Source organism: Bactrocera latifrons, unplaced genomic scaffold (genome assembly GCF_001853355.1).
Source record: "Bactrocera latifrons isolate USDA-ARS-PBARC rearing strain unplaced genomic scaffold, ASM185335v1 scaffold_103, whole genome shotgun sequence".
Lineage (NCBI taxonomy): Eukaryota > Metazoa > Arthropoda > Insecta > Diptera > Tephritidae > Bactrocera > Bactrocera latifrons.
In genome coordinates, this window is record NW_017534442.1 from 222549 (window position 1) to 237449 (window position 14901).

At 40.6% G+C, this 14901-nt stretch overlaps 1 protein-coding gene across 1 annotated transcript in view; it reads right to left on the reverse strand.

The window, feature by feature from the left end:
• Positions 1 to 848: 848 nt before the first annotated feature.
• Positions 849 to 14901, reverse strand: part of LOC108968396 (histone-lysine N-methyltransferase, H3 lysine-79 specific) — a 120470-nt gene continuing 106417 nt past the window's right edge. The window contains exons 3-8 of the mRNA XM_018932427.1: positions 14207 to 14790; positions 13756 to 13931; positions 8720 to 13120; positions 7727 to 7969; positions 7168 to 7641; positions 849 to 3163 (exon numbers count right to left, since the gene is read on the reverse strand). Coding sequence (XP_018787972.1) covers positions 1779 to 3163; positions 7168 to 7641; positions 7727 to 7969; positions 8720 to 13120; positions 13756 to 13931; positions 14207 to 14790 — 7263 coding nt within the window. The 3' untranslated portion in view covers positions 849 to 1778. The remainder of the gene's footprint in view (positions 3164 to 7167; positions 7642 to 7726; positions 7970 to 8719; positions 13121 to 13755; positions 13932 to 14206; positions 14791 to 14901) is intronic.

Genomic DNA, 14901 nt, shown 5'->3' on the forward strand with positions numbered 1-14901 from the left:
AAAAAAAAAAAAATAAATAAATAAAATAAACAGATTATTGCAAATATTTCAATATAAGATTACTTTCAAATTCGAAATTTTATAAATTTTAAAGCAAAATATGAAAACATTGTGTGTCTTCTCCTTTATTGGCGTAGACAGCGCTTACAGCCGGGAGGATGAAGTCGTGTGTACAAGTTCACACGAGTGAAGAAACGATTCCTTTACATCAAGCAGCTCACGACTTTTGATCTTAGACAACATCCGTTTGAAGGCGAGTTAAGGGGCGAGCCTGATATAGAAGCTTTAATAAATTACATTTTTTTTTGGCTTAAATTTCTTTAAAAATAATCTAAGAATATGTCCTCAAAGTTTTAGATGAGAATTTGAAATATTTTCGAAGCTAGAAGGAAAATAGTGACCGAGCGTCTAGCAGATATATGTATGTATGTATGAGCAATTGGGTAGAAAGCGAAAACTTTGACGTGCGATTGCTCGGTTTTTCAGTTTTAGGATTTTTTTTTAATTGGCGGGCATAGAAAAAAAAACTAAACGCCGTATGGAATTGGGGCAAAGTTTATTATCTTTGGCATTAAATTATCTTCTATTTAAACTAAAAAAAAAAATAAGAAACGTCAAGTTTGAAAATATTTTTAAACAACATAAAGTAAAAATTTTTTGGTCAAAAACCGTTTTTTTTTTAATTTTAAACAATTTCTAAAATTTTACACTTTCTTTAGAATTTTTTTAGTTCAACTAGAAATAAATTATTAAAAATATGAATCTCTTTGAATTTTTTGTTTCCGACAGAAATTGCGACCTGCATCCTGCCCGCCGTCCGACAAATGCGCATACGAAATGTATCGGGCAATTGCTTCCCAAAGGCGGAATATCAAAGATTTTGTATCCAAAAAAATTTGTGAATGATGTTTAAATGAATAACTATAAATCCTAGAAGTTTTGCTTTAATCACTTATTTCTTTCCTACCCAAAAAATCTTCAAAAAAATCGGTTTCTTGAATCCTCTAAACCAGGCTCCCCCTTAGAGGGAGAAGGTTGGAGAAAGGACCATACCTCCGCAGGGTTGTGAGCTGGGTGAAACGCCAGAAATAAAAAAGGAAACAAGTTGTATGTCAGTGAGTTTAAAAGAAAACAACAACGATGTATGTAAACTTTTAACAAACATTTGTACATATATGTAAATTTTTACGAATGTACGGTATATTTTGTCAGATGTGAAATAATGTTATTTGATGTCAGTCGGATGTTGTAATCAAACCCAGCTTTTATTTAGAAGCGTTAAGGCGTTTCTCTGAACTTTTCAAATATTTCATATTTTGCAATTGAATTTTAAAATTAGGCAAAATATTTTGAAAAAGGAATAACAAACCCTGCAGCTTGAATACACATAGTGAAGTATCCAAAAATTATTTAAAATTATTGTTAAATTAACGAGCAAGTTGACGTTTAAATAACTGTACAAATTGTAGGTTATTTTTCACTTGGGATACAAAAAATTTTACTTAATTGAAATAAGCAGCGTGTTAACTGTAATAAATTTATAACTTAACAGTAAAATTAATAGCAATCAACGAGAACGAAATTTCTGATACAATTTAAACTTTTTTTGTCTTAATTAAATTACAAAATAAATATATAAATTAACATTAGTGCTATTCATTTGCCAATTGCTGCCAACAGACGACCGATTGTGTAGAGGCTACAAGTGTCATGTGCTCAGAACAAGTTCATAAATATTCAAACAAAAGAATAACGAAAAATTATGCAACACTTTCAACTTAACTAACATTTGTTGTTGTGGGCGCGGCTATAGACACCGCTGTTGCGGCGCCTACATCCGCTTTGCACTTGTTGCCGCTGCTGTTGCCGCCAATGACGCCGCTATTGCTGCTATTGATGTTCACATTGCTGCTGCTGTTGCTACTATCCATGGACCAGTCCCAATCCTTGCCCTTCGGTCGAAATTTCGACGATTTATGATGATGGTGGTGGTGCGAGAGATTTTGCATTGTCGCCGTCGTCGCCGATGTAGTCGATGACAGACTGTTGTTGCTGTTGTGATTATGATTGAGTGTTTCCGCGGATTTAGTGTTGTTTACCTCGGAAGCGTTCTGTTGCTGTTGTTGTTGCTGACGCTTTGGCGATTTTTCAGGACTGGTTTGATGGGATTTCTTTGTCTCGCCGCCATTCGTTTTAGCAAATGATGTGGGAGCATTTTTCATTACGTTAGCCATTCCTTTGCCAACCGCATCGTTCGCTGTTGATCCCTCAATCACCGTGCTGTTGGTGGCATCATTACTGTTATTATTCGCATATGGCATCAACAGATCATCACAATCGTATTCCCAATTGCGTTCGCAGAATTTTTTCTTATAATGCTTCTCCGATGACGACTTCGATTTGCGTTGATATTTTAAGGGTATCTTTAGTGTACTATTGCCATAGGGATCGGCGGCACTCGCCGGTGGTGTTGGTGTTGGTGTCGGTGTAGGTGTGACACTATGCGCTGCCGCCATAGCTGCGGCCAAGGGTGGTGTCGGCACGGCCGCATTCGGACTGGGTGTGCGTGGCAAGCCGATATCAGAGAGCGGCGGACTATCAATGGCGCTCGCGTCAACCGGTGATGCCGAGTTCGCCTTCAGCAGCGTTATCGGCGGCATAGAAGCGACATCGGAATGCGTTGATTTCATGCTGCTATCGCTGAGGTGATCTGATGATGAAGCGTGACTGCTAGTGGTGCCGCCACCGCCGTTGCCATGCGCATGCAACAACAACGAGTGATGATGATGATGGTGGTGTAGGTGTCCATGCATGTAGCTATTGACACCGCTGCCGCCGGAGCTGGCGCTAACGCCACTTACACTACAACCGCTGGAACTGCTGGTGCTGCCAGCGCTGCTGCCGCCGCTACTCATGGGCATGTCCAGTTGTGAGGACGTCGACGAGGTGGAAAGAAATGTGCGCGCCGTATCTGAATTGCTGCTGCTGCTGTGGGTAATACCCGAATCGGGCGAGGTGTTGCAGCTGATCGACGACGGCACTATGTCCGTGTCAATAGAGCGACGCGTCTTATCCAGCTCGGTGGAGGCGAAGGCGACTAGGCGATCGAAGCCGGAGCTCACCCGATGTTGCCAGTGTGTTTCATCGTCGGCGATGACATCATCTATGTGGAAAATAAGGAAAAATGTATCAGGTTTTTTTCGAAATTTTCATACTTATAAACTAAACGATTAGATTTTTAACTGTAATTGGGTGAGTGTGGTGTTGTGATGTTTCAATGTGTGTGTTTAGCATGGAATGTGTTATGAATTATCTACATATGTAAGTAAGCAGGTTAAGGGAAGCTTTAGTCGGTTAAAATAAACGGTTTACTTATCAATTAATATTTGTTGCTATAGTTATTTAGCGTTCTTACACTATTTTATTGAACAATATTAAAAATGTAAGTTAAGTTGGCTTTAATGCCGTTTCCGACATTTAGAAACAGTTTGTAATTTTTTAACAGAGATCAATGAATAACTTTATTTTCGATTAAACCGAAGCTATAATCTTCATAAATACAAAAGTTTCCAAACAAGAAATCACTTTGAACAATAATCCGTTTCAAATTTCGTCACGATATATTGTCAAAAATAAAAAGTGTTCCATTTAAAGTCTGGATTTCAGCCGACCAGTTTTCTAGTGGTCTGATCTGAACATTTTCTTCGAATATTATACCACTACCTTGGAATAATTCATACCAAATTACGTGAAAATATCTTCTAAAGAAATGGTTACGTACAAAAACTTGGTTTTGACTGATTAGTTTGTACAGCAGCTGTGTGCTATAATGGCTCAGTTAATTACGCCTCCGACGTTTCCTTCGGGGTATTAAAACTTCGTGGCAAACTTAGTACACCCTCTTCTATGTATAAAAACCGTATGTATGGAATTTTAAAACATTCATAATTTGTTTAATTAAGTCTTTAAGCTTTTTCTAGCTTTTGTGTAATTTTTCTAGAATATACATGTGCTACACTTTTTGGGATACGAATATTAGTAATGACTTAGTATTATGTACATGTTTACATAAACGACTTGTTAATTAACTAAAAAAACTAAAAATCACAACAACAAAAGCTAAAAAGCAATCAATAACTATTTCGCAGACACTTACCAATTGTTATATAATTTGTATATTCAAATTTGATTTTCTATATCTCGCATATATACATAAGTATATATGTATGTATATGCATGTACGTATATAAGTGAATCACAATGGGGTGTGGAAAATATTTGTAAGCCCCTTTCGTCAGCTAAATTTTGAGCTTTTTATAGCCATAGCTACTGTATGGAGTAGAAATGGTATGGGAGGAATTGTTGGAAACTGGAATGTAATGTGTAGGAAAATATAAATGAGGAGATCAAATACACAGCTAATACAAAGTGCAAACGAAGTTATTCAATATAGCAGGCAAGCAGGCGGTTAAGTCTTAAGAAGATCATGTGAGTGCAAAAGTAGCAAACAGGCAGTGTGCATTTATGGAATTAGAAAACAAAAAAATAAAAAAAACAAAACAAAAATAATAAAATTAAAATAACAAAAAAATTAATAAAACAAAACAAAAATAAAAAAAATAAAAATAAAACATAAATAAAATCTTATAAACTAAATTTCAAAAATATACATCAAAAATTTATACATTTTGAAGTTTAAACATTAACATTTACTTAGTTCACGGTCCAACAATATTCGTGAAAAAATTAAAAAAAAAATAGATTATGATCTGAAATCGGAAACAAATATATCTAAAACAAGCATGTCACAAAAAAAAAAAAATACTTATTATTTTTATTGAATGAACATTTAAATTATTTTTTTTTAGTTTAACACCAAAAAATAGTTATAAAAAATAATTTTTAATCATTTAAGATTATTGAAAAATTAAAAATAAATGTATAATCCCAAATACCGGAATAAAAAATGCCATTTCAAACTACAGCTCGCACAGAGGTATGAAATTTAATACTCTTAAGCAAATGATTTATATTTTACCAATTTATAGTTCTGATTTTTTTATTAAAAATTAAATTACATTTATACATTTTTGAAATCAACAATTGAAAATCTAATTAGAATTAAAAGTTCGAAAACTAAATTTTAATCCAAATTCTGCAGTTTAAAAATTGGAAGATTAAATCCTTAACTCCGTCATTTTTTTTTTTATTAAAAAAATCAGAACACTAGTAGGAGACAATACGACCGGGTTAAGTAGTTTTAAGTTGCGTTGAAAACTGAATCCACTTTTTCAAATCTTTAATACTAAATAAATATTTATGAAAAATCTTTTATTAATAGTTTTTATATTGTTTCGAAAAGTGTTTATAACTCAAACAAATTACTCTGCAATACGTTAAAAGTTTGTCGAATTTTAACTCAGGTTTCATAAGCAGCAGTTAAACCGACTAATACTAATTATTCTAAACAATTGACGGAACGTAAAAACTCCATAAATCATATATTGTACTCTAATTATTGACGTCAGCAGCGATTTTATGTCCGTATAGAAAATGTATGGAATGGGAAATAACCTTTCTTTGACTTAGAAATGTGATTGGTAAAATTTAGAATTCTAGGATACAAAACCGCAAGTTATAACACAAAGTTATAACTTGAAATTAGCGACAAAAGTTTGAGGTTATGTAAATATTTTTTACACAGTAGTGTTCTAAGATTGTGTTTTTTTTTTTTGTTTTTTGTGTGCTTGTAAAAGCCAATGCGAGCAGCGTAAAGTTTGTATATTATTTCACAGAATATCAATTGCTCGAAGATTGAAGTACCAATATCAAACGATTGCACATTTCTAATACTTCTCAGATATGCTTAAACAACCAGACATTATTAAAACTGAAGTAAACATATTTAATTTTTTTGCTTTGTCATTTAACCTATCGCTGTCATGTTTGTCGCGAAAAATGCCGTTCCAACTATCTTAGCGCTTACGAAATACAACAATACCTAAAGTAACAACAAAAACATTCAATTGCAAGAAAAAATTTCGAAAATGGAGTAAAAGAAAACCCAACACCCAGACAGTGGAGCCCCGAAACCAAAACACCAAGGAAATTAGGCGTAGAGGGGAAAAAATAAAAAAGCGTTTATGTTGACAAAAAAATAAGTTGATTAAATTTTAATTGCGTTAAAAAATTGCGAAATTTTTTACAAACATACATATAAACCAAATATGTAGGAAAGCGTAAAAATTAGGAAAAATCATGTGTAATTTTTTTTTTTTTTTTCGAAAAACTTATGAACTAAATAAAGGCGTCTTTTTTGTGTGTTCAAAGAGTGCGACGTAAAAATTATTTATAAAAATAACAGTAAACTTATTAGTAAAAAAATGATTCTAAGCAAATATTTTTTTGCCATTTGAAAAGTGAGCTAACAAAATATACTAAAATACGCTAGATAATATGTGGCAATTACAAACACAATTGTATAAATTCAGCTTAAATGCCTAAATCTTTTATGCTACACACTAAAAGGCCATGCATGAACCTAACAACAACAATATAACAGTTACACGCAGAAACGCAGACCAAACGGCGAAGCGGAACACAAGTTGCGACACTTTCAAGTAGCGGTATTTAATACGATGGGCAATGCAGTTAGTAACAGAATTTCAAAGCACGCAGTATGCAGTTAGTATCTGTTCTTTTTATTATTATTATTATTATTGTTTTTTTTTTTGGCATTGTAGTTGTACACATGATTATGATTTGTAGTTTGCGTGGAATATTTCGTGTATTTTGTGCTGATGATGAGGTAGTAACTTATAAAACGATGCAGCACTTCGCCACATCTTTCATTACTAGTATATATGTAAGTATTATATATAAATGTAAGTGTATGTATGTTTGTATGCATGTGTTCACTATTAATGCTAACTTGATTTCGTCTTATTTCAGGTACATTTTGTTTTGAGTTCTTTCAACGCTAGTTCGTGTATGTACTATTCTCAATGCTGTTAAGTATTAAACTAAACTATGCCTGAGCCGAATGCATACAGTGCTTGATAAGATGGTCTTTGTCTTTTGCTGTGCTGGTGACTAACTTTAGATGGTACGTGGCGGTTGGTGCGTTTTTGGTAATAATTGTGTTGCAAACAGTCAATCAATTCTTACCATCATCACCGGCGCGTCCACCCACGATTGGTGTTGTACTATGCGGCGTGGTCGCTGTGCGTGATTGTTGTTCGTGTTGTAGCTGCTGCTGCTGTTGGCGCGATATTTTCGCTGCCGTAGCTGACAACTGCAAGGGGCGCTCATCGCCGCCAGCAGCAGCGCCACCGCTCATTATCGAGTTGATTTCCGGACTCATTAGCAGCGGTTCGAGTGGCAATTTCGCATTGCGTCGACAAGATGGCGACAGCGAGGACTGCGATTGTGTTTGTGCGCCTGTCGCCGATGCAATGGCGCCACTGTTGCTGCTACTGCTAACACCATTCATATTGGCGTATGGATTACTGTTGCTTAGATGGTGTTGCTGATGTTGGTGCAGTTGCTGGTTGTGCGCAACGGCATTGTCGTTGTAGTGGGCCATCTTAGCGGGTCGTGGCTGTTGATTATTTGCCATGGGCGAAGTGCGTTTTACACCGACTAAGTATTTATAGGTGAGAAAATAAAACAAACAGATTTTCAATTAATAGCCGAGTAGGGTTGGTCCAAAACGGCAAGTACTCACTTTCCACCTTATTGGGCGTGGCGTTGTTGTTGTGACCAAGTGCCGCCTGTGCTTGATAGTGGTGATGCTGGCTGTGCGCATATTGCTGTTGTTGCTGCTGATGAGGGTGTTGTTGGTGATGGTGTTGATTATGCATGTCGCTGTTGTTGCTGGACACTGCGGCAGCCCGCCGCTGGCGCTCTTCATGTTCTTCCTTGTATTTGCGCGAGGCCATAACGTGATCCTGCAGTGAAGCTGCCAGACCTACGATATGAACATGATATTTTTTTATATGTGGAAAATTATTAAGTCGGAGAATGTTATAGTGAAACATTTCGGTATATAGTGTGTACCCCGAAAATTTTAATTAAAATTATTTTTTGGAGTTCTTATCTCAAAAAAGGATTGAAAAAAATTTAATAAATAGATTTAATTCCAAAAAAATTAAAAATTAATTAGTAATACCGAAAACTGAATTTAAAATAAAAAAAAATTAATTTCTAGTTTATTATTAACAAAACAACAACAAATTGATTTTTAATTTACATTTTTTGATGCTTACGTACTGCATATGCTACTATTTAGAGCCTGCACATATCCATATTCTTCAATACTCTAGAGCACTGGTTAGCAAGCTTCCTCATTCAAACGGTTTATATTTTATAAATTTTTAAATTTTCAGTATTTACTATTTATCATAAATTTTGATCCCAAAATCAGCAAGATGTTGGGATTAAAAATTATATTTTTAATTGCGGTTCACCTAATTAGATCGCGATTACTAGAGAAAAGGTTTCGGCATGTTTATACAAAAATGCGTTCCAAACTGGGCCCATTTTCAGTATAACTGTGTTTTTTATACAAAATAAACAGTATTTTAGTGCTAAGAATTAAATTTGATAGCTGCATTTTTATCCTAAAAATTCCTTCAGTTCAATAACTTAAATAACACAAGTTCAGAAACCTCGCAAATTCCTAATAATTCCAATTCTCTTTCTAATAATTCCCACTCACCCTCCAATGGCGGATTGCTGCCGTTCAAACGATTCCCGCGTCCATTGTTGCGCTCTTTGCTGCCTGCCTTGTGCGACTGTGTTTGATGATTATGATGCTGCTGTTGCTGCTGCTGGTGTTGTTGGTGCTGCTGCTGCTGATGATGTTGCTCATCATTGAAATACGCCTCGATGCAACCCTTCATTTCGGCGCGTGGTAAGCTAACCGGCTGGTAGTCGCGACTGCGCGAGCCGCTTCCTGCACCGCCAACATTACCGCTAGCAGCAAGACGGGCATTCGTCGCTTCCCTACCATTGCTACTGCCACCACCCATCGCCATTTGCTGATAGAGTGAGGGGTTATAGCCACCGCTGCTGTTATTGACGCGTCCACTATTAGGAGGCGCTGCCGTTGCTGTGCCACCAGTCGCAGTCTTGTGATTATATGCGACATGTGCCAGCGAAGACATATTGTGTGAGGACTGCGTTGGCGTTGTCGGCGGCGACTTTCGCCCATTGCCAGCGCCAATAGTGCGTGGCGACACGTCGACAGCGTTGCCTTGCATATGTGTGGGCGGCATTTGCTCATCGAACACACGCACGTGCACGCGCTCGGGACGTTGCGCATTCGGATTAATTAGTAAACGATCGTGCGCCGCCCGGTCCATGTAATTGTTGGCACCCACGTTAGTGGCGCCGGTAATTGGTGGTGGGGCACCAACTGTGCTCATATTCACCGCCGCATTTATAATGCTCTGATGCGATATTTCAAGCGTGCGCTCGATTTCACCATTCACCAGATCGCCAATGGTCTTTGTGGATAGTGGCAAGCCAGACATAGCGCCAGCAGGCGGCATTTGTTGATTGAGTTTTTCTTGTGAGAGGTGGCGGCGTAGCGCCATCTTTGCCGGTGAGACTTGTGTATAATCTGGCTGTGATGAGTTTGAGCTTGGCCGGCTGGGTTGCGGCAACATTTGTTGGCCGCTACTGCCGCCGCTGCCACTGTTCGTATGATGGGGCGGCAACGGTTGTGAGACCGCGGATTCGCGGCTATTGCTGCGTTCTAGCGACATTAGGCGATCGCGCGTCGGTGGGTAGTACATAATGGCCGAATCAGAGTTGGCCGAACTGGAACGTGGTGCGACCACCACCTCTTCGACGAGTTGTTCGCGACTGTTGGAACGTTGCGACGCATTCAATATGAGATTTTCTGCGGTAACGGTGGGCGCTTTGAATTCGAGTGGTGGCATTAGATGTTGGTGATTGGCGCTGGCGTGGTGTTGTGATGACGCGCTGCCCGCTGCAGCTGCTGCGGCAGCCATCATCATTGCTTGCTGATGCTGTTGTTGCTGCTGTGCAGCGTAATGTTCGAAACTGGCTGCGCTTACAGAGCTGCGACGGCGGTGATGGAAGGCCAGATCGGCTGGTGAAGTGCCAGCACCCACGGCCGGGCCGAAGTGTGCGTGTTGTTGTTGTAAGTGTGTCAGGTGTTGTTGTTGTTGCTGCTGCTGTAAGTGCGCATTATTTTGTTGTTGCTGGTATTTGGCAGCGCTGCCTTTATGGCTGCCAGACGCAGCGGAAGACTGTTGCTTGCTGCCACCATATTTTCCGGCGCCCACACCGGTGCTGCCATATTGGCTGTTGCCAATGGACGGCGGTGGTGTTATTGGTGATATGGTGGTGGTAGCATTCAAATGTGTAGGGCCTTGAGTGGCAACGGTAATGAGGTTGCTTAGATTGTTTTGCGGCATGGCCTGTGGTGGTAGAGGCGGCAAATGATTATGATGTGGGTGTTGTTGGTGATGCATTTGCATTTGCTGGTGTGGATGTGCCTGCTGATTTATATTGTTCATAGAAGACGCTGACACAGAGTGTTTACTGCGTTTTGGCGCTGGCGATGATTGAAGCGAACCCGATTGTTGCGCCACTAACGACTGTGTTGATGAGTGAATGCTCAAGTCGTGGCCGGCTGATGAGCCGGGCATATGATGCGCGGCAGCTTTGCGATGTTCTTGATCCTCATTCAACGCAGAGGTTATGATACTCTTAAGGCGATCTTCGAAGTTGGCCACTTTAGGTGATTCCTGTATGCCACCGGACGCAGCGGCGGACATTGACGATTTGCGCGCGCCAGGCAACTCACATTTTGGCAGTAAGCCGGCAACACCACGCAATCCGTTACCATTTACGGGAGAGGATTGCTGTTGCGGCTGCTGCTTATTGGCTGCTGTAGGCGCCGGCATCAGGTTACTGTCGGCCACATAAATAGACACCGACGGTATGTGTTCGTTGCTCGAACTGCGCGCATGCTGTTTCTTCTTTGACTGTGTCGTCAGAACCTCGTCATGATATTGCCCTATATTGTTATTGTTGAGATGCTGGTGATGCGCAGTTGTCGGCAAGGCCAGTTGCTTACCACTGGCAATGCCAGCACCGGCCATAGCGTTGTTGTACGAATTTCCTGTGCCAGTCGCGGCTGAAAATTTACCCGCTTCGATCTGACGCCCTGTCTCCAGTATCTTTTGTGCTAACACCTCTGGATTACTTTCCTCTATTTTGCCTACGTCCGGTACATCAGGCCACTCCTGCGAACGCGTACGATGATCGCGACTACGACGCGATGTTTTTGATGTCGCGTTTGTCACGGATTTACTTGGAGTTGCGGGTGCACAACTCGATACTGCATTACCCCCTGCCGACGCGCCACTTGTTGTCGTCAACTGGAGCGGTTGTGTGACGCCGCTTGTACCTGCCGATATCAGCGTGGCGGGCATCATTGTTGGCGCACCACTTGATACTGCTGTTGTGTTGGCTAATGTCATATTGGTGCCCTGCGCAAGTAGCGCTGCTGCTGTGCGTCGCTCTTCGGCTGCTTTCTCCAAGAGCGCAGCCTCTTTTTCAATACTTGACACTTGCGCGTATAACTTTTTGCGTTGCGCCAATGTATTGGCAATCTCCTTCAGCACCAATTCGTGCGCAGCAGTTTCGCTCAGATCGATTGGGTTGCCGCCATTCGGCAGCTCAACCTTGGTGCGTCCATTATTGCCACAAGTCTTCTGATATTCCGGTAAATGCTGTAGGTGCTTCTTCAACAAACGTTTCTGCTCCAATTCACAGGTCGTCACCTGCGATTGTATTTTCTTTGCTATACCTTGCAACTCCTTATGTCGACCGACAATCTCTTTAGCCTTTGTGATCAGATCATTGGGAGAGGTGACATTGATGCCCAACTCATTCATGCGCGCCTTCAGCAGCATTACGCTGTCATCAATCAGCACCTTGATCTGCTTGTCCAGCTGACTGGCGCGATTCTTAATGCGTTGTTTGCGCTCTTGTTCTAATTGTATTTGACGCTTAATGTTTGGCACAAACGATTTCGCCTTCATCTGCTCGATCATGGCCATGTATTGCGTACGGAAGACATCCAATAAAATTTGTAGCGCGTAAGGCGTATCCTGGGGCGCCTCCGGAATTTCCAGCTCCGTATGTGTCATATTGCGCGTGAGCAACGACGTCAGCTGTTGATCCACACAGCCCGGCGCTGCTGGCAATTTTTTGCTCAACACCTCGTGCGACGTGCTCAACAACGTCTGCTTGTGCAGCACATCCAAACCAGCAATCTTTAACGATTTGCGTCCGCGTGCACCCTTCTTCATGCGACCTTTGCGACCGCGCGCGCCCCCACCACCACTACCAGCGCCAGCATCCTCCTTCGACGAGGAGTCCTTGCTGTTCGCCGCAGCGGCTGCCATCGCGGCCTCTTGCGCTGCCGCCTCACGAGCAGCAGCTGCCGCTTCACGTTGCGCTGCCGCTGCAGCTGCACTCTTGCTGGCAATTGCCGCCTTGCGCGTAAGCTTTTTGCGCTTTTTCTGTGGAACGGTGCGTGCATTACGCGCCGTCGCCGTGACGGTATTTCTAAAGTTATTATTATTCTCCTCATCGTCGGATTGCGACGACTTGCCCTTCGAGCTGCTGCACCAGTCGGACCAGATTTTGCGTGTGGTCGGTCCGTTGGCGGTGCCGCCGGTTGCGCTGCCATTCGCCACGTCGCCTTCAGCTTCGCTCTCTGTCGATGTGTCCATGTCCAAATTGTTGCGTTGTGCTTGCTGCTGTTGCTGTTGTTGATTTCTCGTAGTCTTGGACGTTGCAGCCGACGTCGTCGTCGTTGGTGCTGTTGCGTTTGACTGTTGCGCTTGACTGCTGTTGTTGCTGACATGCGCCGCCGGCGAATTAGTGCGTTGCGTGCTGTTGCTGCTGCTGCTGTTGCTGTTTGTTGTGTTCGTAGACGACGAATTGGCGGCGGAGGAGTTTGAGTGCGTATTACTGTTGCTGTTGTTGTTATGATGATGATGATTGTGGTGATTATTGAGCGCGTGATTATGCGCCTCACGTTTGGCACGATCGCGTGTGGTGCGTGTGGAGCCTTTAAAGAAAGAAGCAAAGAGAAACGGAATTGCAATTAGTAAAGGATTTCAGTATGGCGTCGATGGCAGGCGAAAGCGGACATAAATATCAATACGAAAAATGTACACGACATCGAAAAAAAAATTACGTTTCAAGGCGCGCAAGAAGGAGTCAAAAAAAGAGATAACAAAAAATAGAATTAAAATAAAAAAACATAGCAAAAATGCCTTGAGGAGCAAAAATGAGGGGATGGATTTTTCATGAATTTCGAATGCAAAGAATTGGTTTTGGCTCGTGACTGTTGCATGAATTTGCTGAGTGTCCCCTGTGCATACACGCAGATATGCTTGTGTATTTTCCTTTTTCTGCACAATTGATTAGTGTGTGGTGTACTTTTGGCATTAAACATATTTTTCGTTATTGTTTTTATAAACATTTTCGTATAATTATTTCTTTCTACGCTTTTATTTTATTATTATTTCAGATGTTTTCCAACTAAACCATTTCGTTTTTAGTTAATTAATATTTTATTTTGGTTAATTCGCTTTCGTTTACTCCCTTATTGCTTGCTCGTACTTGTTCCGACAGTAGTATTAACCATTGAGGCAACCACACTGTTGGATTTTTCATAATTATGGCGTTATTTTTACTTACCGACATGATCGTTTTCAGCACCTTTTTGTGTTTTCAAGCGTTGAAAATAACGCTCCAATATCGTACGATCGATCGTATGCAAATAGTACGATACTGGTTTACAGGTCCACGAGACCGAACCCTTTAGTGGTGGTATTTCGCTCACATGCATTATGGTGCCGATGTCGCTAAGGTTTCTGTGAATATAAAGAACAAAGAAAAATTAACAATTAGAGTTGAACCAAACTTTTTGAATGAATACAAAAATACTCGTATTGATAGAATACCATTATTTTCAAGAAACCGACGCACTTGAATGCTCTTCTACAACATTTTGCGCCAATTTCTATACAGCAGATCAATGAACTCTAACAACTAGTGCCAAAGCTAAAAATCTTGTGTTTTAACTTTTTACTTTGAAACACCCAAAAGCTTTTATTTATAATACTAACAAACGAGTTTGAACACTTACCTATCGGTAATGCGGAAATTCAGCGGACAAAACGATTTCGAAGACACAATGCGTGCACCGTCACGTAAATCGGCGAAACGTTCCTTCAACTGATGATCCACATTCGGACCAAATGCGAAATTATTTACGAACACTAACGACGATGAGGTAATTTTCTCACGATGTTCATCGACCAAAAAATCGCCTTTTATCAACTTGTAATCGCAATAGCGTTTGCCGAACCACGCCATAAATTGACGAAAAAACATATCCATACGTTCGGCATAACGTGCGGGCGTATCGGCTTTTTCAATGCCCACGCATGCTTTGAGCGGAAATGAGCCAGCCATTTGTAATACCACCTGGCCCACACCGGAGCCGAGATCAATGAATGTGTCATCGTTTGTCACATTCACATGCTTGATCATCTGTTGGACGAGTTCGTATGAGGTTTCGCCATACACTTCGGGCGAGAATGGTTCGTAATTGTTGAGTTTATCCGGATCGAGTACGGCAGCATTATAAACTAATTGCAGTATATGTCTGAGTAAGCTGGGATGAGCGAATTTGTTAAGACGCTCAGCGGGCAGTGAAGTTCCTTTTTCCTGTGTAGCAGAAAGAGGGAAATAGATAGATTAAGTATTAGTTTTAGTTTCAGAGTATGTATTAAACTGTTATAAACAAACGGACATTACTTTTTTTTATGTTACTAAGAG